The sequence below is a fragment of the Pelodiscus sinensis genome, chromosome 25 (assembly GCF_049634645.1).
Source record: "Pelodiscus sinensis isolate JC-2024 chromosome 25, ASM4963464v1, whole genome shotgun sequence".
Taxonomy (NCBI): Eukaryota; Metazoa; Chordata; order Testudines; family Trionychidae; genus Pelodiscus; species Pelodiscus sinensis.
Window position 1 is genome coordinate 1,498,084 of NC_134735.1, and position 25,943 is coordinate 1,524,026.

The following is a 25,943-nucleotide window of genomic DNA, read 5'->3' on the forward strand; positions in this document are numbered from 1 at the left end:
CAGCAGGTTTGAAACGGCTGGGCGCACACAGAAGAGTAGCTGGCATAGTTATGAGGGAAGGGGCATCAGCACTATTAATGGCTGAGGGCCGGTGTTTTGAGCCAGAGCCAACACAAAGGTCCACCCTCCTGTATATCACAGAGCTTCAGATCCATTTGGGTTTTTTTCTTCTCAGGCAAAACGCCCTTGGCTGCAGTGCAATACCTCCAGCAGAATGTTGCTGTCAACACTGAAGGTCACCATGACTATTAGAAGGAACTAATGATGTTCTGGAATTGACAAAAATCCTAGAACCAAGGCCATTTTTGAGGAGACTGACTCTCCTGTGGTCTGGGCATGGGCAGACTCAAATGTCAAGGTATTTTAACGTTTGACTGGCTAAGGCTAAATAGGCTTTATGCAACAGAGGTGGGATTGGAGTTGAGATATGCTGACTCCTGGCCCCTTCCTGCTGGGGCAACCAGCATGGTTGTGTTATGTTTCTGCCAGTGGCTCTAGTCCCTTCTTTAGCAATTGGCCTATGTCCAAAGCTTCACTGTAAAAGCAGGAAGAAACTGAGGTAGGCAGGGCAAGTTACAAATGAAACGTGCATGACTCCTCTCCTATAATGTTTTCAGGACTGGCCTAGTGGGGATGAGGGACATTCTGAAAGGCTGTGTTTAGTGACCATCAAACCCCTGACTGCATAGCACCACCTACCAAAGTAAAATCACTCTCCTTAAGCTAAATTATCCCAATTACCGGTAGGAACAATCCCTTGCAAAGTGAATAATGCTGCTACATTGCTATTATGTATCCAATTGGCCTTGTGGTCTTTGATTGGAAATCGTTTGCCACACCAATTCCTCCTGCCCCATGGTACTTGGTAGCTCCGGTACAACCGAGAGCCTAGGTAACCCCCAGCATGTGGCATCTGTCTCTGGATGAGGCGGCGGGAGGGATACGTTTTGCATAGCCGAGCGGTGCACCTGCTGCAGGGTGGGGAGCAGCAAGCAGCCTGTGGGGGCTGGATCACACCCCAGCGATGGAGGTAGCTGCGTGTGGCGGGCAGGACGGAGCCTTGCTGATGCCTGTCAAGCCCACAGCACCCTTGACTCCAGTGCGTTGGCTGCTCCCCAGCAGCCCAGCCCTGCACCTCGCTGCTCCTGCCAAGGGCCCAGCAGGAGGGAAGAGTCAGGGGAGACGAGCCCGTGTCCAGGGCTGCCGCCAGCCGCCCATGAAAGGACCAGCCCCGCAGAAACCATCAGTGAAGCCCCCAGTGCCGGCTGGGGCCGGGGCCCGGGGGCCCCAGCGCGGGGGGGGGGGGGGAGAAGAGGCCGGTGGGGGGAAGAGGCCGGGGGGGGGGAGAGGCCCCAGCGCGGGGGGGGGGGAGAAGAGGCCGGGGGGGGGGAGAGGCCGGGGGGGGGAGAGGCCCCAGCGCGGGGGGGGGGGGGGAGAAGAGGCCGTGGGGGGGAGAGTCGGGGGGGGAGAGGCCCCAGCGCGGGGGGGGGAGGAGAGTCCGGAGGGGGGAAAGAGGCCGGGGGGGGGGAAGAGGCCCCAGCGCGGGGGGGGAGAGGTCGTTAGGGGGTGGGGGAGGCCCCCGGCTGCCCCCCCCCGGAGCCGGGCCCAGTCTGTTCCCGGGGGGGGGGGGGCGCTGCCTCGTTCCAAACGCCCCGCGGTCTCGTTCTGACCAGGCCGGGGGGGGGGGCGATGGGGGCCGCGGCTCTTGCTACGGGCCCCGCCCCACGGAGCCACGGCGTGACGTCACCACGCAAGGGGCGCCGCTCACGGGAGGGGCCGGGAGTGGGGTTAGGGCCGTTCTGCTTCCGGGTCAGGCCCCATGGCTGAGCGGAAGCGGTGGTGAGAGGGGCGCTGTGGGGGGAGGGAACTGCCGGGGGGGTCACTCCGGTGCTGCCCCCGCCAGTCTCGCTGGCGGCTTTGGCGACAGAAGAGCCCGGGCAGGTTCTGTCCCCCCCCGCTCCGCGCCGCGCGCTCCCTGCGGGCTGGGCTCCCCCCAGCTTCGGGGGGCCAAGAGCGGATCGGGGCCCCTGCCCTGCTGGGGGGGCTGAGCCAGCGGCGGGGGGGTCCCAGGCGGCCCCCCCCCGGGTGCTTCCCCGCGCTGCGCTGCTCGCGGAACGTGCCCGGCGCGAGGCACAAGGAGCGTCCGACCCGCGTTCGCTTTTGGCGACGTTTGCGGCCCGAACCTTCCCAGCGCGGCATCGCTGGAGAGTCCGGGGGGGGGCCCTGCTAGGAGCATCCCCCCCCCTTTGCCTTTCTGCAAACCTCCCCCCCCCCCTTTGCCTTTCTGCAAACCTCCCCCCCCCCTTTGCCTTTCTGCAAACCTCCCTTCCCCCCCCCCCCCGGGTGGGTTTTGAGCAGAGGGGGCTCCCCGGCAAGCAGGTCTCTGCTATCGGCCTCGTTTTCCAAATGGAGACGCTGAAGCTCTACGAGGTGAAGCCCGTAACCTGGAGGAATGCTTGACGAGCCAGCAATAACGCAGAGGCTTCTTCTCTAACCACTAGGCCACATTCTCTCCCAGAGCTGGGAATAGAATCCGAGAGTCCTGGCTCCTGATTTCACACTGAACCACTTCGCCCCCCACTCGACTCCCTTCCTACTTCATCTTGCCCAGTGCTTTTTAGTTGGAATTAAAGCTAACAAAGACATGCACACTCTAGTTGCCTGTTAATTTTCACGTCACTTCCCCAGGCGTCCCTAGCAGTACAGTGGCCAGTGATTCATTTAATGTTTTTCAAAATAAATCTCTCCACTCAAACCAAAACGGCCCCTAGTCCCACTTGGGACAAGGCTAGGGAAGCCAGATGTGCCTAGCTTTCTCTAATGTGTGTGATCAGAGTTTCTTGCATCACTGTGATTCAGTAGTGGCATGTGAGTGGTTTGTAGTGTTTCTTCAGCCATGGGAAATTTCTCTTCAATTTTGGAAACAGCTGAACTTGTCCTGGAACAATAGATTTGATTATCTGTCCTGAAGCTGTCGCAGCTGAATTTGTTCAATTCCTCTTTGGCTTCTCCCCCATTTCATTATTCTGTGGGCTCCGGACTACATAAACGACCTGTGAGCCAGGGGGCTGTTAGTGGTGGTTCTGTGCATGCTGTAGGCTGAAGAACACTTTGGCTTGCCCATCTCTGTCATGTGTAGTTATTTTTGGTTGACTGAGCTGTGATACTGTTAGCATGTGTCGCTTTGCTGACCTTGGTTCCGTGCAGAGGAGGCTGTCATGGCTTGCTTTCTCTACGCCTGATGTCCTTTGCCCCACTTGTTGCTGTTGAGCACCAGTTTTGTGGAGGTGACTGTGGAAAAAAGATGGTGATTTTATCACAGCAAACGTGAGGTGAACGCTTCTATATATAAAGACAACTGGATACCATGGTGATTGCAGATCTTGGTTAGAGGCAGTTGCTTGCTTCATGCATTTCTTCCTGTAATTGTATGGTACTAATGTTACTGCAAGGGATGAAAATGGACTGTGGCAAATTAACCTTCTCCCAAGAGAAACCAAGGAAAGGAAACAAGCTAGGGGAAGGGGAGGGAATCCCTTTGAGACAGCTAACTGCCTAATCTAAGAGAGAGGCCTGCTTATGTTGGGGAGGAGTGTCCTTTTAAATGTTGTCTTTGGCTTCTATTTGGATCTTGTCAGTCAGAGCAGCAGTTTCTTGTTGCTGACCTTTGCCAGCATGAGACTTTCTCCATTGTTTCACTGATGCTTGTTAAAACAGTCTAGGCATGTTAAAAATAAGGAGCATAAAGAGACAACATCAGCTGAAATGTAATCAACTTCAAAAGCCTGAGTTAGGTGTATTTCTGAGAATGACACCTGCCCTTGAGCCCCCTAGCCAAACTCTGTGGGTTTATAGTAACACTAGAAAATGTACCCAGTGTGGCTCGGGTCCTTAACTCAATTTATCTTTTTTGTTTGGAAAATGAAATGAAAATGTCCATGCTTCATTTGAATCATTGCTCTGGGGTGAGGAGTTCAGCATGCAGGCTGCTCTGGGGAAACAGAACTACCCAAGCCCCCTCTCTCCGCAGTAGGTTGGGGCCCTTCTAAAGGTCACTTGGAAGCCAGCTTCTTGGAAGCTTGAGGAGTCATGCCCCAAGCCAGCCCTTTCACCTGTGTTGATTCTGTCTTTTCTGTATGGTTTGATGAGAAGCAATCCCATTCCAGGCACAGTTCATTTTCTTGGGACAACCAAATACTGACCTTGCTTTAAGTTAGAAGAAGCTGCATACTGAATTTGGTGGTCTTAGCTCTTACCTTTTAGGAAGCATTCTTGGACAGACACAGACAAACTCTGTCAATTATATAGTGGATTTTACTATTTTTAAATACCCTTCTCCCTGTCCTTGTGTGTGAGAGCCCCCTCCCCCACAACTAACAGGAAACGGACTGTATACAACATCCTGTGAAATGTACAAGATTGACAAAACATAAAAAAGCTAAAAACAGAATGATTTTCCTTGATGGGCCCGTCACTAGAGGATTCTCTTTCATGGGTCTCAAGCATCCTAAAGGCCAGATGTAACTGCCACAGCTTAATGTTTTTAGATGGTATTGTTCCATCCTCCCCCAGTTTCCCAACAAGTGGAACATTTGATCCTATGCTGTGAATGGTACAGTGTTCAGCTGGCAGTTCCTGTCACTACTAGCAAAGATGGGCCCTTTAGCTGCTCCTGTGGCTTGGAGGTGTGTGCAGTGGGAGGGGAGGGTATTTTTCTGCCCTTGCTCTTTCCATCCACTTGGGAGTGAGAGTGTAGATGGGTGGTGGGTGAGAGTCAGAGTCCTGTCTTCACACATTTCCCAGCCTCTCTGTCCACCTAAAAACCTGCCCCATTGGCAACTGCCTCTGAGGAGCTCAGGGAAGAGATGCCTGAGCCCTACTGACTCCTGCTTTGGGAGGCTAGTGCCGTGGCCAAGAGGTATTTACTGATGCATCGGGAGGGTAGTGACCTGGCAGTCATCATGTTAACTTTGTGGAAGAGAAGAGTAGAACACAGGGGTCCTGTCATCCCGTCTGGCTCTCGACACGTGACCACGCTTGCTCTTTAGTTCAGCTCATGCATTGCTTCTCCGCTGAGATTAAACATGTGTTCTGGGGAAGGCTGTGCAGTTCCTGCTATTCCAAGTCCGGGAGTATTGCGAGCGCAGAGGAACAATTTCCCACTTGATATTTATCTCAGCTGTAAAGGTGGCGGAGTTCCCTGGCCCCAGGCTCATTCTAAAAGCATTGTGTGCTCAGAAAAGAGCCATGTTAACTGCTCTTCTGTGTGTCATTTTGTAATTGCTTCTGGTAACTCTACAGAGCCTGCGTATAGCTCAGCTATTGATGTTTAAGTACACAGATATGGAACTTGCCTACATCTAGGCTCTCTGTGATTTTTTTTTAAGTGAGAAAAGCTGTGATCTTCGAGATGAAGTAATATGAAGCTGCCTTATGTTTCTTGGCACTGCAGTTTTCATCTCTGATTTCATTGTTCATCCCGTGTGGGACCCTTCTGTACAGTAACTGCGATGGAAACTGAGTCAGTAAGTAAAACATTTCTTTCTAAAATACTTACATAGAGCCAGAGGACTGCAAACTTCTCCTTCTGCGGAATGCAGCATGAGAGGGACACCGCTGCTCATCTCCCTTCCAGCACCCCTGGCCTTTATTGCTTGGGCTAGAGCTGGGGTAGGGGCAGCTGTATCATTTCATGTACTCACTCCATATTCTTGCACTCCGTATTGTGATTTATTATTTCTAAAATGTAACTATTCTGCTTGAATTGTGAGATTACAAATACATTAAGGAACTTCTTATGATACCTAAATCAAGTGCTGCTGTGGCTTTCAAATCTATGCAATAGGAATTGATGCATTTGTTGCCTGGTGATTCCATTTATTTATTATATGAGTAAATAATTTACATTTAAAATGAACACTGTCCAATAATTTAGATCCAAAATATGGACTTTGTATGTCTTACAAAGACATTTTATCAACCAACTATCAAAAGGGGTTAGGGATGTAAAAGGTTAACCAATTCACTGGTGGGGGCTGGAGCAGTTTCTTACCTGCCAGAGGCAAGGCTCTGCCCTTCCGGGGGGGCCCACTGCGGACAGGCTACTCCAGTCGCCCGGCATAGCTTGTCAGCAGCAGGCCGGGGTGTTTAGACACATTACATCCCTTCATTGACTTCCATGTATGTAAATTTAGACATAGATTTGTAGGAAGGGGATCTGAATTTGAAAATAGATATTAGCGATTGCTGGTACACTTAATTAAAGGGGTGCCTTTGGATTTGTATATATGGCAGTTCTCAACACTTTCAGAAATCTATTTTGCATTTATTTGAAATGTTATTAAATGTCTTGATTCTCAGACTATCCCAATTTGGCAGAACAAATCCTATGGCTCATCGCGCAGTGTTGTCAGGAGGATTGGGACAACTCTTCCTTTAAAACCCTGTCCCAGAGCATCCTTTGAGGTAAGGGAATGCGTAAGAGATACTAGAAATCTATACAGGACTCTGCAGTTCTTTAGCAAGGCCAGTAATTCTGATTTGCCATTCTTTCCATAGCAAAAGCCTTTTGGGAATTGGAAATGCACCACATGCAGTCAGTATCTGCGTTAACCATTTTCATTCTTCCTAGGTTTGTGAATCCCTTAAATGATCAGTGCCATCTGGGAACAACCCATTCTATATAATCAGGATGGCACATGAGCTAACTGCTAGCTCCTATTCCCAGCTGAGATACTAATCAGTGTGTGACCTTGGTCAAGTCATTTAACCTCCCTGGGTCTGTTTCCCAAATCATAACATGAGGTTCATGGTACATGCCTACCTAGTTCAGTGCTTGAGCATTAGCTCAGTAATGATGTTGCTTTGTAGCTGAAAGAGGTATTCGTGTGCTCATTAACTTCCATTCTGGGCTGCTTTCAGGCTATAGTGTTTTCATAGGTTCATTTTCCATTTGTATGCTATGCATCAACAAAGCTAAGAGAACCGTTTCATAAACCAGTACATGGAAACAGTGTATTTATCTGAATCCATCTATGCTGGCTTTGTACAGCAAAGATTCAGCTAGAATCTGATGTGGAGAATGCATCATCTTTAAATTGTACCAAACACATTAGCAGAACAAAACCATTATTTCTTATAATGCGGCTCCGTTTTTCCTAGGTCTTACCAAACATTTCAGATCTTTATCTAAATGATGTACCTCCAGTCCCCACTCTGGCAGATATTTTGTGGATAGCAGCAGATGAAGAAGAAACATATGCTAGAGTCAGGTACTTTCTCTCTCTCTCCCCATATCTTTCCGTTCCTCCTATATGGTGGCTTATTTTGTGAAAGATACAACAGTATCTGATCAAATGCTTATAATTTCTGTTCACTTTTTGAGTTGTTCCAGTGAGATGCCTGTTGATTTTTGTGTTTTGTTTTGTTCTTTTCTTTGAAAGCTATTTCACAGTGAGGAAGGATGAGAAATTTTGGCCAAGGACACTAAGACGAACCCTTACTGACAATAACAAATGGTCTGGTAGCACCTTGTAGACTAACAAAACATGTGGATGGTATCATGAGCTCCCGTGGGCATAGCCCACTTCTTCAGATGACCGGAATTATGAGTTTAGGATGTGAACACTCGAAATAAATAGGAGAGGAGAGGAGAGTTGAGGGGAGGAGAGGAATAAGGGAGGGGAGTGGAAGACACAGCATCAGTAAGTATCTGGAGAATGGGTACTTAAACCTAAGCAGATAAAAATCAAAGTCAACAGATAGATTCCCATGTGGGAAAAGGCTCCACCCAGTAAACTCTATGGCGCCCAGGGATCTACGCCAAAATGATGAAGGGCTGTGGTATCCCTTCTGGGATTCAAACCTGGGACTCCAGGGACTCCACTTCTATGCGTTTTGGTTCTGAAGTTCTAGGGCAGGCCAGTAATTTTAATATTAATGCATCCTGTGAAAAATAGCACGGGCCTTTTGAAGTCCAAGAGACTATGTAAAGGTGATTTCCCCCCATGAGCACATAATATCAAGTGCCACTCTGTTGCGTAGACATGAAAACCAGCAGGAAGAGAGGACTACCAGGTAAGGAACTAGACCAGGGCGGCTCAACTTTGGAAGCCCCGGAGGCCACATTGATACTCACAGCGCATGCCGAGGGCCACAACTTAAGTGTGGTTGCAAATATATGCAAATAGCTTCTTTCACCCTGACAGGCTTGAATACAAAGATTAAGCCTTAAACCGCAGCACTGGACCCAGACGTGGCCAGTGTGAACCAGTCAGCACCTCTCAGGCTCTGCCTACAAGGCTAAGCAGCCAGCACTTCCCACAATGCCCCGGTGCTCCCGGGACCTCCTTCCTGGGGGCTAGAAACGCCGACACCCTGTACCCGTCTGTGCCAGCCAGCCCGTCTGCTTGCGTCTTTCAGTGCCTCGCTGTTGTGGAGCGTGTTCCCAGTGGAGGCCGCGTCCAAAGGATCCCACCGATGGGCCAAGTGTTGAGCCCCATGTAAATCCAAACTGCACTGTGGGCTGCAAACAAATGGGCTGCGAGCCACGTCTTCAGTAACCCTGCTCTAGACTGGAAGTTCGGAGCTTCATTTTTTGTCCTGCCTCTGCCAGAAACTTTCTTTGTCGGGCAGCAGTTTCAATGCCTCGTTTTCCTCCTGCGCAGAACAGGGATAATATCTGTCCCGAGAGCCTTGTGATGTATTGGTTGTAAAGGGCTTTGCAGTCTTGGTAGAAGGCTGCAGAAATACAAAATGCTATTGCTCAAGTGGCGTCTGTTCCGTTTGTGAGACTAATATGCTTTTGTGCTGTACCTCTCAGGAGTGACACTCGTCCACTGAAGCACAAATGGAAGCCTAGCCCGTTCTTTGTTATACAGCGAAATGCTTCAGTCCCCAACTTGAGAAAGCAGGAAGAGAAGCTACTGGCCTTGAAGAAACCTGGTTTACCTGCCCTCAGTCGGACGACTGAGCTTCAAGATGAGCTGAGTCACCTGCGGAGTCAAATAGCTAAAATTGTAGCTGCAGATCCAGGTAGAAATGTAACAGCCCTTCCTTTCTAGCCACGAAAGGCTTGAGAAGGTGAACAGTGATGATTAGGTGGTAAAGACCAGTCAGCACTGGTCAGATACTTTATTGAAACACTGCCAGTATTCTGATGTTTTGCACACATACAATGGAAGACCCAAATCTATTTTTATGTTCTCTCTCATGTGACACAGGGCTCTAATACAAAGGGTATGTCTTTAGTGGTATGCATAGCCAAAGCTGTCCACACAGCTCACGGCTAAAACTACAGCTGAGCGGAGCATCATAGTTTTTCGATTAGTAGGGAGATGACAATTGTGCTGAACCCTACGGTTTCCTGAGAATTGGCAGGGACTTAAGTGCAATTCAGTATCCAAAATCTAGTGCAACGTGACATACATGACTAATTCTACTCAGCCCTTGTGAATTCTTCCCACCTCTTGTTTGTGCAGTGTTCTTTGTGATGTCGGTAGAGGGATTGATATTGCTTGTAGGCGCTGGCATTTGTTGAATCAGAAAAGCCTGGCTTAAATTAAGAGTAACCAAGCTCAAGTATAACTGTGTGGAGTACTCAGTGGAGAGAGGCTGTTGACTCTCTAGACTGAGTGCCTTCACTGAATGAAAATGTTTGGTATCAAGTCTCGTCTTTGGTGTAAAACAGGGGCCGTTTTCCTGTGTTTCTTTGGGAATGTGATGTTCTGGTTTTTGACCAGAGAGGCTTTTTAAGAAGAGGCTGGCTGGAGTTCACCGGTTAAGAGACTCTAAAGCCAGAAGAGCACGTTGTGATCATCTAGTCTGACCATGTGCACATCATCTTCCTGAATTAATTCTTGTTTTAACTTGTTGGTTAACTGCTGTCTATAGTGAAACACAATTAACATCAGACCATTTAAGCCCAAAAATTCAAGTAAATTTAGGATGAAAGAGGAAATTCTATCCTTGAATTTGCTCTAATGGTCTAGTTTCTTCTGGAGGGCTCTGGAAATAAACAGACTGCTATGTTTTGTTTGTCTTGCTGACCAGTCAGTCATAGAGCTGTGGGAGACCTGTAGTCTTGGCATCTTGTCAGTCTTGCAACTTTAAAACCTTTAAAAGTAGCAACTCAGCACTTGACTGGAGCTTGAACCTCCTCCAAACCAGCTTCTCTTGTGGGAACCTGCATCTGTTGTTCACATGTAGTGTACTTGTATGGTCGGTATACAGCTAAAGGTAGAGGTTATGATTTGGCTTTCAGTCAATGGCATAAAAGGAGTGGGGAGGGGAATTTTGTCAAAAACAAATGCGATAGCCTTTTTCCATTTTGAGTGGGGTGACACTTTTATGAAAATTACCATCGTAGTATTCAGAAGTCAGCTATGACTCATTTACAACCTTATAAACAATGGAAGCCACTAACTCATAACATCTCCAGACTATAATGGATTCAGTTTGAATGTTGGCCTCTGCATTTCAAGCACAAATTTTACGTATTATGTTCAGCTCATTCCCACTCTTTTATCTGTCTTTACTATATTAGGTGTTCACGTGGTAGATCTCAATTTTTAAATGAGATGCTATGTGCATCTGTGGGGATCCACTTGGGGCAGGCCACAAGTTTATGGGTCACAGTTACATGCGCGGAATACCGAGGGGAGCAGTGTGTGTTTACAGATGTGAAAACTGCGGCAGATATTCTCTGAAACAAGACGAGACAGGATGTGCATGGCAGAGCTGTCTCAAACTGAGATTTCTTGATTTCCAAGCTTGGGCTATAATCCCTGGACATGCTGGCTCAAATGTAACTGAAGGAAGAATTTGACCCTAAAGGTCCAGTTGCACCACCTCTTAATCAGCTGTTTGCACCTTTCATTCTGTGTAAGCCCTACAGGGCAGTAACGGCTTCAGTGTGTCCAAGTTGAGAAGTAAAATTGGGGTTTAATAACTGAGTAGATTATAGCTCTTGCTAAAACCAGATGAGCCTTTTCATCCCACTTCTTCCCTAAGCAAGGCGATACTTGTGTAACTTTCTCACTGCAAACTTTGGTCAAGTTGTCATTTTCCAAAGACATTCACTTAATATGATTGCAGTTTTCAAATATCTGAAAAAGTATCACAAGCAGGAGGGAGAAATATCATTCTCCTTGACCTGTGAGGACAGGACAAGAAGCAAGGGGCTTAAATTGCAGCAAGGGAGGTTTAGGTTGGACATTAGGAAAAACTTCCTGCCTGTCCGGGTGTTTAAACACTGGAATAAATTGCCTAGAGAGGTTGTGGAATCTCCATCATTGGAGATATTTAAGAACCGGTTAGAAAACATCCATCAGGGATGACCTAGATGGAGCTTTGCCTCTGCTGTGAAAGCAGGGGCTGGACTTAATGAACTCTTGAGCTCCCTTCCCAGTTCTAGGATTCTATGAATATTTCATGCACGTAGGAATTGATCTTGCTGGTCGTTTTGTTAGGTAACTAGGGTATTTTCCTTACCTTTGGGAAGGGAATGATGCATTGAGACAGACACACTGACCCAATGTGTAATACTACCTCACAGAAGATTTGAATTTTTCCATATTTCCATGGTCCTATTTAGGATGCATATGTAGAACAGTAATTATTTCCCTGCTATCTGGCATGTTGGGACTCTTACAAAAAGACAAAGCCCAAAGGGATTATCTGATCTGTATGGAAAACAATCCATAATTTGACATAGAATGTACTATGCAGAGTAGGGATGTGAAGGTATAACCGGTGGGGCAGGAGCAAGCCTGCTGCAGGCAGGGGACGCAGCCCCTGCTTGCGGTGGATGTGGGCATCCTGCAGGCAGGAGCTGCTCTGATCAGACGTCCCTTCTTTGGAGAGACTGTGTTCCCTTGTTCTTCCTCCTCAGAAGATGAGGAGCAAAATTAAAATGCAGGAGTTCCTGGTTCCCAGGCCTGTGTTCACACTGTGTCATTTGTAGAAATGCCTCAGATTCATGTGGAATGGTTTTTGGAATGAAATGGAAAGGAAGTGACTTGAGGCAGGCATTGTGTTGGTCTGATTAGAGGCAGGGGTTGGTGCTGTGGGAGGAACATTCTGGATTGGGAGAGGAAAAATGGCCTTCTGGTTAAGGAATTGGGCTGGAAACCAGGATACATTTGTTCTTTTCCCAGATTTCACAGATACCTGGTTTGTCCTTAACCACATAATTTAATCTCAGTGCCTTGGTTTCCCACCTGTAAAATGGGAATAGTACTTCCTGCGCTCCTTGGGGGCTTGTGAGATGCGCGGGTACTGTAGTGATGGAGGTTGTATGTCTACCTAGATTTGTAGACGGAAGCATTGTGTAAGAAGCGATGGGGCTCAGACTGGGAGGCATGGTGATGTAGGAAGCAGTGTGCATGTGTATGATAAGAGGGAAAGCCCTGACCGTATTTACTTTTGCATATCTTGGGGGAGGTTGGCTAAGATCTGAGCTTGATTTGTATTCTGCTGCTTAGAAAAGTGAGGTGGTTTGGCATTAGTTTACGTATGTTGTTTTCTTTTTCAGCTTCCACTTCATTAACGCCAGATTTATTATCTCCAGGAAGTTCAAATGTGTCTTCTCCCTTACCTTGTTTTGGATCCTCATTCCAATCTACAACTTCCTTTGTCATTAGTGACATCACAGAGGAGGCAGAATTAGAAATTCCGGAGCTTCCATCCGTTTCCATGCTTTGTTCTGCAACCTCTGAATGTTGTAAATCAGAGCCAAAGGATGTTGACGAGGAAGATTCTGTGTGTCTTTCGAAGGCCAGCAGTTTTGCAGACATGATGGGCATACTTAAAGACATTCATAGGATGAAACAGAACAAAGATTTGTAAGTCTTTTCTGAACCTCCTTTTATTTTCTGCATGAATGCTCGTCATCTTTTTTGAGCCAAAGCATTATAGACACATTGATGATTGTGTTCATCTGTCCTCATGTTTACAAAGAAATATTTGCTGTGCATAAGAAATGCTGATATTTCTATATCTCTTTTATTTGCTTCCCAAATGATAGCCTTTGAGTCAAGTCAAGCCTTTGAATTTAAGGGTAGAACTGCTGCAGGTTTACTAGCACACCGCTTGACAACTCTGCTTCAACCCATCCATACCAAAAATCATCTTGATTTTTTTACTGAGAGAGAATATCCTTTGTTAGTAAAATGTACATGTGGGGAGAGGAGACATCCATGCTGTGACTCTGAGATACTTCCTTGCTATTGTCTTGTATCTGCACATCCTTCACCTCTGAGCTCTGTGTATGTTCCATGCAGTGTGTGATTAGGCAAACTGCCTTCCTCATGCTGGTCCTGAAAACAAATGTATAGTACTGTTGTCTTGTACCCCAAGAATGCTGTCACTGGTTCCCTGCACGTTGTCAGGGACAGGACCATCCCCCGCCCAGTGGAAAAAGTACCTTCTCTAAGGCCACGTTTCCACTTGCCATGCCGGAGATCAATCTTCTGGCATTCGATTTAGGGAGTCTAGTTAAGACCTTCTAAATCAAATGCTCTGGGTGCCCTCGGTCAAGTACTCCTCGATTCCCGAGGAGTAAGGGAAGCCAATGAGAGCATTTGTTCCCATCAACCTCCCACTGTGGAGACGGTGCCAAGCTCAGCTTATGGTATGTCAACTCCAGCTCCGTTATTTACGTAGCTGGAGTTGTGTTCCTTAAGCCGACCTTCCGCGCCTAGTATAGGCCTAACCTAATATCTCCCCTGGCCTCTGTTGTCCATGTGAAATAGGACAGTACATGGAATTGCCTTGATAAAGGTCAGCCCTTACACAAGTAAAGTTCAACATACATGTGGCCATTTCTATTGTTGGGAGTCCTGTTCAGTATCAGAAAAAAGAACATTTTGAATCATTATTATGCACCTAACAAATTTTCTCTCTACTCCAGTTAAAGAGAAATGTAATTCTTATGGCACCAGACACAAATAGAATATCATAAAATATAATAAAACGAACTGAATATACTTTGTACAGCTCAGCCTGCACCTAAAATATCATTGCTCTCAAATTTTCCAAAGAAATATTATTCAGAAATAGAAATGTATCCCTTCTTCCTTATAATTCTTGTCCTTAATCTTTCTGGAGACTGGAGTAGGATTCAGAGCTTAAATGAGTTCCCCTCCCTCATGAATATACACTGTACATATATCCTCTTTTGAATTGCTGATTTTAATTTTTTCCTGCTTGTCCAAAGGAGCTTTTTTGGCATCCTTTGCAATTTTGATTTATCACAACCAAAGGAGATGAATTTTCAAAGAAGTACTTGTCATTTTGCAGGAGTTAGCAGGGTTGCAGCAATGTCTGTTGTCAGTTAGGCATTAGATAATTTAATCTGTTGTGTCCTGCTTGGGAAATGTGAATTTATTTATTTATTTGATGATAGAAAGTCAGACTTTCTTCAAACTTCTAAATTTGAACCTCCATCGGAAATGGGATAAAATGTAGTTAATGTGCCTACAAGCATTTTTTACACTTGTACAACACAATATTTAACCCTCATTGAGTAAATGTACCTGCAAATAGACAAAGCAAATTGACAGGTCATAAATTCTTGTGTGACGGGAAATTGCTGAACACCTAGGGCAGGGGTTCCCAAACTTTTTGACACGGGGACCAGTAAATCCATTCTCTCACTTTTGGAGGACTGGTAATGTTCATTTGCATATTTGCATATTCATTAATCAAATGATGAATATTCAAATCAATTGTTTCTGGTCCTCCCAAAACCCCCAGTGCCAGCTTTAGCAAAGCTTTTGATATGGTCACCTACAAAATTCTTGCCAGCAAGTTAAGGAATATGGATTGGATAATTGGGCTGTAAGACAGACAGAAAGCTGGTTAGACCAGGGTTTCCCAAACTTTTTACTTTAGTTGGAACCCTTTTTTTTCAGTTCTGCTTTTTGCAGCCCAAAAATATAAACACACAAAAAACAAAGTAAGAAAATACCAGACATAGAACACGTCTGGTATTTTGTCATTAAGTAAATTGTATTATTACTAGATGTATCAGTTTGCAGTTTCGAACTGCCTGGCTGGTAAATGTGCTCAGGCTGCGTGAGTGTGTCTACCAGCCAGCCAGTTCGCAACTACTCGGGGGGGGGGGGGATAGAATCCCCGGGCCGGACTAACTCATCCTTTATGCTTTGTGGGGGACAGGGGGGGACGGGGCAGCACCCCAAGATCTGCATGTGGCCGGATCAGTCCCACTCCCCGCAGGTCGATTCATTCCTCCCCCCTGCTCCCCCGCTGCGCCTCTGGCCAGCCCCACTTCCCCCAACCCCCTCCCAGGCAGCCAGTTCTTCCCCGCTTCTCCTCCCAATCTCCCTTGGCCAGCCCTCCACATCTTCCCCGGCCAGCTCCCTGCCCCCAACCTCGCACCCCTGGGCAGCCCTGCTTCCACCAGCCCCCCAATCTCCCCAGCCTGCCCCGATTCCCCCATTCAGTGCTGCTTCCGGTGGCCAGCTCTCCCCTCCTCACCCCAGAATCCTCTGGCTCCTGCACCTTCCCTTAGCCCTGCACCCTCCTGGTGCCTCCCCCTTCCCTTACTGCCCCTGCCCCCTTTGCCCCTAATACCCAACCCCTCACCACTCTGCCCCATTCCCCTCCTGCCTCTCCGTGCCCTCACACATGACTTGCTCCATCCTGGCTTTCCTCATGCCCACCCCTTCTTTCTAGCCTTCTCCCAGCACCTTCCCCTCCAGCCCCCAATGCCCTTCCCCCTCCTCTGCTCTCCCAGCATCACCCTGTCCCCCCTCCCACTGACACCTCCCCTCCTGCCCTTTCCCTCATTGTCTGCACTTGGCCCCCTGGCACTTGTCTCTCTCTCCTGCACCCTGTCCCTTGGTGCCTTCCCCTCCCCCCGCCTCCGCCTCGCCGCCCAAGCCCATTCCCTACCTTCTGCCTTCCACATTGCGGGGCCGGAGGCCATGCTCAGGCCCCGGAGGCCGAACCCGGAGCCAGCGTGGCCCTGCCACGTGCCTCCGAAGACTTTTAAAATCCTGGGCCATGACATCACGCCACGCCCGGGCGTCCTCCCTGCCCATGTGCAACGCCGCACATGGGCAGCAGCAGGCAGTGAGGAGGAGCCGCGCACAGCGGGGATGCTCTGGGGGTGGGGTGGGTGGACGTGCGGGGGGGCCCGGGCCTGCTCCAGGCAGAGCCGGGGGAGAGACTCAGCTTCACGTATTGGTGGAGTAGGGCCCCCGGCTCTGTAACTCGCCAGAACTTCCGGGTTCAGGGGCGCGGGGCCCGAATCGGCCTAAGGCCAGCCCTGCCAGCAGCCACCAGGTATGCTGAGGCCTGGTATTTTTGTACCGGGCCACGGCCCATAGTTTGGGAAACGCTGACCTAGGGTTTTGAGCCTGGGAACCGTGCGCTATGCAGAACAACACTGATTGGGGAAAGAGCTGCAATATTCATTTTAGGTGGGAGAGTCCGGATGCTCATTCCACATGAGAAGGTAACTCACACCAGCATTCTCCAGATCATTTGGAAGGGACAGAAGACAGGTGCTAGCTCAAGAGGCGTTTCACAAGGTCTTTGGGGCAGGCTGGGGTAAATCCCTGGAGAGCTTTAGAAACAAGGATAGTGACTGTTTTGTAACTTAATCTGAGGGTTCGTCTACACCGCACCGTTATTCCCAAATATCAATGGACGGCTCAGTCCAACTTCTGTGAACCTCGTCCCACGAGGAATAGCTCCTCTTCTGAAATAGCTGCAGTGTGGACGCTCCACGGCTGCTGTTTTGAAATAGAATGGCCCTGGTGAGGAGCTAAGTGATTTCTCCCCAGTGCTTCCTGGGGCTCTAACTCAAGATAGCGCATCTATATTAGGGGAGCCTGCCTTGGACTAAGTATGAGGCTTCCCTGTGGCGTGGCCGCTCTGCTTCGGAATATATCTTCCAGAGGAGCTTGTTCCAAAGTAAGCATGCAGTGTAGACGTACCCAAAATGATTATTAAATGTGGTCGAGCAGCCTGGTTAGTGTGAGAATAGACTGAGCAATATTCTCCCCGTTCTGGATCTATTCAGTCATCCTCTGTACTCTCCTGCAGGGCTTAGATGTGGAGTTGAATGTCTTCAGTGGACACAGCTGAAGTCCTCTCAAAAGCTTGTCATGGAAGGACTGCTCATAAGACGGTTAGCTCTTGTTTCTGAGCCACAGGTTCATGTTCTGAGGAGCGGGTTGCCACCAGGGTGAATGTTGGGCTGGAGGGTAGGGAGAGAGCAATGACCTCTCCTTAGGATTGGCAGGAACAGGAGCATTGCCACGGTGAACAATCTAGATGAAACCGTGCCCCTGCATGCGACCGGGTGATTGGAAGGCAACAGTGACTTTAGCAATTACACGCCTGTTGTGCAGGACGGGCCCTAGCGTGAACCTCAGGGCGTTTCAGGTGAAGTTAAAGGAGTTGTTCAGCACAGCAACAGTTGGTGACGTTGATGAATTCACAGCTGATCATGCAGCTGATTCTGTCCAAGGTGAGAGACTATTGGGGGGGGCAACAACCGTCTCCTCAGTGCCAGTCATTCTCTTCCCCCAAATGAGATGGAATTGCGTGATTCCCCAGGAAGTCAGTGTACATCCACATGCGAGTCTGTCCCCATGAGTAGACTACCTCCCCCACCTACGCAGAGCCTGAGCATGAGCATGGATGCACAGCCAGCTGTGAAAACACTCAGCTAAGTAGAACTGAATGTCTCCGAGAGAGAAGGGCCTGAGTTGTCTTGCTGCTTATTTCTCAGTAGTTCCCATCGACGTCACTGGGAGTCTCTGAGATGCAGGAGCAAGAGAATGGGACCAGCGTAATGTTAGGGACTGTGAGAGCGCGTATACGGCTGTGGCACCAACGCAGACACTTCCTACATTGAGGGAAGGGGATTTTCCATCAGTGTAGTTAATCCAGCACTCCAAGAGGTGGCAGCCAGGTTGGAAGAATTTTTCCATCGACCTAGCTGCTCTTGTGCCAGGCCAGCTTCTCCATGGCACTCAGGGCATGACATTCTTCAAAGCCCTGAGCTGCAGAGCTAGATCAACGTGATATTTTAAGTGTAGACCCAGCCAGTATCCTACCGGCGTATGCCTTTCTCTAAAGAAGGGGCTAGTTCATCTCCGGGTAGCTGTGTTCCACTGGCCTTCTTTCAGGAAGGGAGGTATTCCTGGGAATTATTAGCACAGTCTTCTATAAAGTAGAATACAACTTTTGTGTTAGGCTATTTAACACATTTTATCCCACGGGGCCTGGGTGGGCAGAGAGCAGGAAGAACTTTGCTTTTCTGTTCTGCTGAGGCCTGTTTTCCACACAGATCAACTGCTGGCCCGATTAACAGTAGAAGCTGAAATCACATTTGTATGTAAATGATTTTAATGTACAGGCAGTCCCCGACTTATGTCGGATCCGCACTTACGAATGGAGCTTTTCTCGCCCCGGAGCTCACGGGCGGCGGGTCGTCACCGTGTCCTCCGGGGTGAGAAAAGCTTCTCCCGGTCTCCCTGGTCTGCTGGGGGGGTCCAGCAAAGCCGCTGGACCCTCCCAGCAGACCAGGGACACCCGAGCAAAGCCGCCGCCTGGGCGGCTTTGCTCCCGGGCAAACGAGCAAAGCCAACCAGGCGGCGGCTTTGCTCTGATGTCCCTGGTCTGCTGGGGGGGTCCAGCGGCTTTGCTGGACCCCCCCCAGCAGACGAGAGGGACAGGAGCAAAGCCTTGGAGCACGCCCGCAGCGGGACAGCCCGGGCACGCCTAGGCTGTCCCGCTGTGGGCATGCTCCAAGGCTTTGCTCCCCGTCTCCCTGGTCAGCAGACCAGGGAGACGGAGCAAAGCCGTGGAGGATGCGGGCGGTCCCGCCACCCGCGTCTCCCTGGTCTGCTGGGGGGGAGGGTGCAGCTAGTGTCCCCCCTCCCCCCCCAGCAGACCAGGCTTTTCTTGCCTACGCCTGGGGTAGAGCAGCTGGGGTGCTGCCGGGTTGGTCCCGCAGCGCCACTCCTCGGTGCTACTGTACCAACCCAGCAGCACCCCAGCTGCTCTGCCCCAGGCGTCCCCAAGTCAGCCGCTGCTGAAACAGACCAGGGGCTGACTACAGGAAGCCCAAGGCAGAGTTGCTCTGCCCCGGGCTTCCTGGAATCAGCCGCTGATCAGTTTCAGCAGCAGCTGACTTGGGGACGCCTGGGGTTCTTAAGTTGAATCTGTATGTAAGTCAGAACTGGCGTCCAGATTCAGCCGCTGTTGAAGCTGGTCAGTTTCAGCAGCGGCTGACGCCAGTTCCGACTTACATACAGATTCAACTTAAGAACAAACCTACAGTCCCTATCTTGTACGTAACCCGGGGACTGCCTGTACTATCTGATTGGGTCAGAATGAATGGTGCAGATATTAGGTAAATGCTGTGGTAATGATAACGCGAATGCTCATGTGTCTAGTGGGTTTACTGTAAGAACTGCATTCGTTTGTGAGAAGGCACTGCTTTTCTCCCTTCGGCTGTAGAATCTAATCTATAACGGCAGGCTTGAGATCGTGTAGTGCTTGAGTTCGGCTGCATTGCTCTCGTCTGCCTCTGTCGGTTGCCTGGCCTCCAGCTGGCGGCCGTGCACTTGGACATGAGGGTTACAGTGAGAGCTGGGTGAATAGTATGTTGTGAAACTTTGCGGTTAACTGATGAACAGTTTAGCGAATAAGCACTCTTGTTTGACCAGAGCAAATTGATGACTGCCCCCCATGCTGGTCTCATTCCATGGTGATGCCTCATACGTGTGGCTATGGCTGGCTGGGACATCCTAATGTGCTTGCACCTCTCTGCCTGGCTTGGCTGGCAGAGCAACAAGACTCCAGAAGCTGGGATTTCTTAGGGTGGATCTCAAGACTTGAATTGCCCAGCCCTAGAGCCTCATTTAGATGGTTTTGCTGTGGCATCCTGCTGGCCTCAGCTCCGTATTTCTCATTAACTGGGTAGTGAACAGAAATCAAGTGAACGTGACGAACTCTCGTGAGGTTATTCCTAGAGCATCTGAGATTTTGCAGTTGATGCAACTTGGTGAGTTCTGAAATACCTTTGCCACAGCCGTCTCTGGTGAACGATCGCAGTCAGCGTAGAACTGGTTACAGAGACTCTGGTCTCCGTGAGGTTATTGTGGTGATTCTAGGGACGTTCCAGTAGAGGCAGCCTCATGGATGTTTGATTTAGTAGCATGATGAACGGAAGCTGTTTTCAAGAGGCAGCTTCCCCGGGATCTGTCCTCGATCGGATCGATTTCCAGAATGAAGATGGTACCAGAGCCAGCACTGTAAAATGAATATGCCTAAAAAGGGAGTTCAGTGACCAATTAAGTTTGATGGGTGGAGGTGCCCAGATGATTAAATCAATGCTTCTCTGATGCTCCTGTTTAGGAACTGATGTTAACCCCACCCCCCCAACCTGGAAACTTCAGGAATGAGTATGAGACACATTTGCATGTTTCTACCATTAAAATCAGAATAGAGCCCTTTTAATATCTGATGCCTTTTGGAAAGGACTTGTCTGTAGTGCTCCAGCTGATCCGCGCATTGTCTGTGCTTAAAAACATGTAGCATGAGGACCTGCTTTGAATGTGAGTATGTTTTTATAAGTACTAATAATGGAATTGGTCGAATTCAGGTGTAATTGCTCGTTAATTTGCCCTTGGTTACTTCCCTGGTCCTTGTTCAGTGAACAGTTCTAAAGAATCAAGATGCTGATATTAATAACTGTGCTGCTGGATGCTGGTTGAAGGTCCCGCCTCTGCTGCTAGTTGCCTGGTGTCAGTTTTCTACGAGAGCTGCTGGTTGTGCCCTGCTGCTGGGGGCTTGTTCTCCCTGATTTCTCCTTTAGCTACCCGTGGTGGAGAGAAGCTTTTTCCTTGTGATCGGTACAACTTCCATCTTTATTGCGGCAGTCTCTCTTTGCCACTGCTCATCCAGCCGCTTCTTGCACCTGCTCTTGGCTTCCCTCCTATACCTTTGGGAGCACTTGATTGGATGATTTTGGATTCTTAAGCTTCTCCAGATGGAGTAATGGCTTCGGAAATTCTTGTGTGTACTCTGAACCTTGTCTACCTGTCTCTGCGCTCATGGCAGGGAATCCTTGATTCTGGTGAAATCAGAGGAGTGTTTCTATCTACAAGATTTCAAAGCTGAAGTTAAGCAATGCAGGCACATGTAGTACTAGGGGGTCAACCCATGGCTTCAGGCCTGTCTGTGAACTTAAATCTGATCACTTAGGCAAGGTTTACACTTGCAACTGATCAACACAACTTCTGTTGTTCATAAGGTGCTTAAACCCCACATCACCCCCAACAACAAAAGTTTTGCCATGCGGTTTTCAGTGCAAATGTGGGATTAAGTGACTGAAGGTGTTTAAAACAAATACAGCAAACCATAATTTCATCTAGTTAAAACTTAGTTAGAACTTTCATCTAGTTAGAATGAGGCTTTTAGAGGCTTTTAAGAGATTTCAAAACTCTAGAATGTTTTCCAGCCTATAGGGATTTTTTATTCTAAAATATTAAACCCTGAACTCCGTGGCTATTATCATGGAATACTTATTTTCAAATAACAGTCACCCAATATAATTCAGACCTTTTGGTTTCCTGTGAAATAGGCTCACGTATTGTAAAATAAACTCATCACCAGGATTTCTAAGATGCAGCTCCCATTTCTGCCTTCCATGCAACTAACATGGAATTATGTGAGAAATGGGGAGGTAAAACTGAAGAAGCCTCTTTTTATTGCACAAAGACATGCAAGTGAGCAGTTCCTCATTTTAAAGTTACCACCATAGATCATTTGTTATATGATTTTGAACTGAAATAGGCCTCTACACAGCTTGTATTTTGCACATTTCTCCTTACATGGGGTTAACATTACAGATTTAAAACTGGAGTGGGCGGGAGTGCAATATAGGCGGAAGCGACGAGGAGTCCTGTGGCACCTTATAGACTAACTGAAGTGTAGGAGCATAAGCTTTCGTGGGCAAAGACCCACTTCGTCAGATGACATGCATCTGACAAAGTGGGTCTTTGCCCACGAAGGCTTATGCTCCTACACTTCAGTTAGTCTATAAGGTGCCACAGGACTCCTCGTCACTTTTGCAGATTCAGACTAACACGGCTACCCCTCTGAATATAGGCGGAGATATTTCTACACCACTTGGGGCACTTAGATGTATGATTTCCCCTTGAAGTTAATGGAAACTGTGACTGAACGTTGCCTAGGCAGGAATGCACTACAGGCAGTCCCCGGGTTACGTACAAGATAGGGACTGTAGGTTTGTTCTTAAGTTGAATCTGTATGTAAGTCAGAACTGGCGTCCAGATTCAGCCGCTGCTGAAACTGATCAGTTTCAACAGCGGCTGAATCTGGACGCCAGTTCTGACTTACATACAGATTCAACTTAAGAACCCCAGGCGTCCCCAAGTCAGCTGCTGCTGAAACTGATCAGCGGCTGATTCCAGGAAGCCCGGGGCAGGGGCTTCCTGTAGTCAGCCACAGGTCAGTTTCAGCAGCGGCTGACTTGGGGACGCCTGGGGCAGAGCAGCTGGGGTGCTGCTGGGTTGGTCCAGTAGCGCCGCCGCTCCTCGGCGCTACTGGACCAACCCAGCAGCACCCAAGCTGCTCTGCCCCAGGCGTCCTGATTCAGCCGCTGCTGAATCTGACCAGCAGTGGCTGAATCAGGACGCCTGGGGCAGAACAGCTGGGGTGCTGCCCGGTTGGTCCAGTAGCGCCCAGAGCGGCGCTACGGGACCAACTGGCAGCGCCCCAGCTGCTGTACCACAGGTATCCGGAGCAAAGCCACGGAGCACGGGGGCAGTGGGACAGCCCAGACGCACCGTGGCTGTCCTGCTGCCCTCGGGCTCCGTGGCTTTACTCTGCTTTGCCCCCGTCCCCCTGGTCTGCAGACCAGGGGGACGGGGGAGGGGGCGGGTAAAGCAGAGCCAAGCCGCGGAGCTTTGTGTTCCGCCGCTTTGCTTCCTCTCCCTGGTCTGCTGGAGACCAGGGAGAGGAACGGCCCCGTTCGTAACTGCGGATCCAACATAAGTCGGATCCGCGTAACTCGGGGACTGCCTGTATTCATTTTGTCTTCTATTCAGTTTTTGCATTTTACTCAACTCTGACGAAACCATGCAGGGTTCCCATTGCTGTAGGAAAATGCTTAAATAAAAGTGACAAGGAGTCCTGTGGCACCTTATAGACGAACAGAGATATTGGAGCATAAGCTTTAGTGGGCAAAGACCCACTTCGTCAGATGCATAAATAAAAGTGGTTTCAGTGACACATTTCTCATAATTAGGCTTATTTTTAAAATGTAAACAAAATCCTAAAGCTTGGGCCTAGCAGAAAGTGTCATCTATAGATTTTGAAGAATCTCTATCCAAATTGCTGCTGTTACATTTAATTTTGTATCCTCCACCAGGAACCGAACTTTATTGAAGGAAGAAGACCCTGCTGTTCTTATATCAGAAGTGTTAAGAAGAAAATTTGCTCTAAAGGATGAAGATGTAACCATGAAAGAGAACTGATATTACACTTTAATTTAACTCTGTAAGCAAGTGTATTGTGCTCCTGAGATTTTTCTCCACAGTAGCTGCCTTCCTAAGGATAAAACTTTTTTGCCTCTTCACTAACTAAATATGATTTCTGCACTGGAAACCTATTCAAAAAGGAAACTGTGGATATGCAGTGTTTTCCATGTCTCTGAATATATCAAAACTTTCTAAGAAAAGGGAAATTCTTTTCCACATTTTTGAAGCATTACTGGTAACCGCTTTTTCCACCGAGTGATGCGAGTGTTGCTAGATGAAGTTCTCTTATCTGTGTTTTCCCCAAAGTGACTTTAATGATTTAAGTTAATTTGATTCACAATGGTCTTGTTGCAATATGACTAGCCACTAATTTATAATATAAATGAACATAAAGCATCTACTTGTTTCTCTGTCTAGGGAACGTTGGGTGCAAAGCTATCCATGAGAGTATGTTATTTCTTCCTTCTGGGTTCTCAGTTTTTAAAGGAAGTTCTCATTGTATTGAGGGTGGTTAAGAGCTTCCATTATTTGCTCAAAGAGGATTCCATTCCCTAAGGTTTCTTCCAATTACTTTCCTGTCTCATTTAATCAAGATCTATTTTCTAAGCTGCTGTTGGCTGGTGACTTTTAGTTTGTAATATTTTAAAGCTTGTCCCCAAAGTCACATTACATGACACTTACAGTCTACTCTAAAGTAACTGTCAAGAATTCCAGTGTTTCATTTACATGTTCTTTCTATTAGATTGATTTTATTTTATTAACATAAAATTCAGTAAGAATTTCATCCAGATAATGTCTGAAGGCATATCTACTGAACCATCACAGCTAGGGGGTGAATCCTGTAGAAAACCATGTGGGAGGAAAGGAAAGAGTTAAATGAGTCTCAGTTTGCAGTGTCATGCTATGCTAATATATCTCTCAGCCATATTCAAGGTATATGAATTTCCTTATAAATGGAGCCACCTACTTGGTGGTCAAATAATATTTGTAGATTTCCTTGATAGTACAGCTGTTGCTGAGAACTGTGGGTTTTTTGTTTTTATTGGTACCATCTTCTGCTTGTATCGGAAACATTGTTCACAGAAGAGTGTTGCTGGCATGAGCCTCAGTGATTGTCTGAAGCATATGGCATGGATCATCATTCTGCGTATTGACTCCATGTGACCTCTCTATGTCCAGCAATCTGAGTGCAGTGGCTGCCTCTTCCTGGTCTCTCAGTATTGCTTTCAATAAGCTGGTACTTTGTTGTGTGTGTGTCTGAAGTCACTCTGCTATCCTTGCAGCTCAGGAGAGAATTGAAAATTCAATGTGTTTACTGTGTGTTTAGAATAAGCAGCAGTAGGAATGTCAGTGAATGAGCAGTTTCCACGGCAGCATTCCCACAATATTTGTGCTGCAGGAAACTAGACACTACGCTGTCGTTCTCCCTCAAACACACCACGTGCAGTTGGTGTCTAACCACAATAGTTCCCCTGTCTCTGCAGTAGGATGGGATAGTGTGACTGAGAGGACTGGCAGGCACACATTGTAGGCCTCAGTAGGGAATGTGTGGCATTGCACAATTCTATACCCACAATCCTCTGCTATGGTACCAACTGGTGAGTAAATAGGGAATAGCCGCATTTCCCACAATATATCTATATCCACACAGCTGTAGGCATGCTGCAGTGTCAGATGAAAACATAGGACCCTGATCCCCTATAACAGGGACATGTGGGTCAGCTAATACAAATGGTGGCATTTTTGTGTGATATTCCTGCCCTACATGATCATGCTACCTCCCAGTGGAGTGTGAATTGGCCTCTTAATCTCCTTACACAGCAGCAACAGAGCAGGAGGAATTAGACCTTAAGCCAGACTCTTCCCTGGCAGTGTGGCAAATAGGGGAAAACACTCAATTCAAGTTGCTCCTGCAGCAGCTGGCTCAGACAGGGAGGAAATGTGCTGTTAAAATCTTCTGCAGGTAGGGCCAGCAAGAAAGCTCCTATTCTGACTTCTTCCCTATCCCTGCTAGGGCAGTTTGGAGCCCTGTCGATTGACACCAGATCTGCTCATAGTGGCGGTCTCAAGGTTCATATTTTGAAACAGAACTCTTGCTTTATTTACACACCCTCCTGGCAATCAGCCAGCACTTAGTCTAGGATTCTACCCTGTGCACAGCTACAAACTTTTGCAAGGTACGAATTTCCTGCTGTGTATCTCTTCCTTCCCCACACCAGTTGACTTCAGGAGGGATGGAACACCTAGATTCTAATTATCTTTGGTTTGGCTGCTGGGTCAAGTAACTTAATTCTGCTAATTTAGTGGACAGATTTAGGAAGAAATGTGTAAGAACTGGGTAGAGCCACTATCTGTGCCCCTCAAGAAGTATTAGGCTTTGTATATAGCCCCTGT

General features: G+C 48.0%; 1 protein-coding gene across 9 annotated transcripts; it reads left to right on the plus strand.

Annotated features, from left to right (window-relative positions):
* Positions 1-264: 264 nt before the first annotated feature.
* MTFR1L (mitochondrial fission regulator 1 like) lies at positions 265-23,945 on the plus strand. 9 transcript variants are annotated; one of them, XR_012897672.1, is made up of 9 exons: positions 1,743-1,839; positions 5,388-5,525; positions 6,361-6,465; positions 7,162-7,271; positions 8,822-9,033; positions 12,533-12,842; positions 20,401-20,600; positions 21,629-21,773; positions 23,441-23,945. XR_012897672.1 is itself a non-coding variant. In XM_025183236.2 (7 exons), the coding sequence occupies exons 2-7, from the start codon at positions 5,511-5,513 to the stop codon at positions 23,544-23,546; spliced, it is 858 nt and encodes a 285-aa protein (XP_025039021.1). In that variant the 5' UTR covers positions 265-358; positions 5,388-5,510; the 3' UTR covers positions 23,547-23,945. The 9 variants fall into 9 exon arrangements, 7 of the variants coding, with proteins under 7 accessions (XP_025039021.1, XP_075765297.1, XP_075765296.1 ...); XR_012897671.1 differs by lacking the exon at positions 21,629-21,773; XM_025183236.2 differs by lacking the exons at positions 1,743-1,839; positions 20,401-20,600; positions 21,629-21,773 and adding an exon at positions 265-358.
* The last annotated feature ends 1,998 nt before the right edge of the window (positions 23,946-25,943 follow it).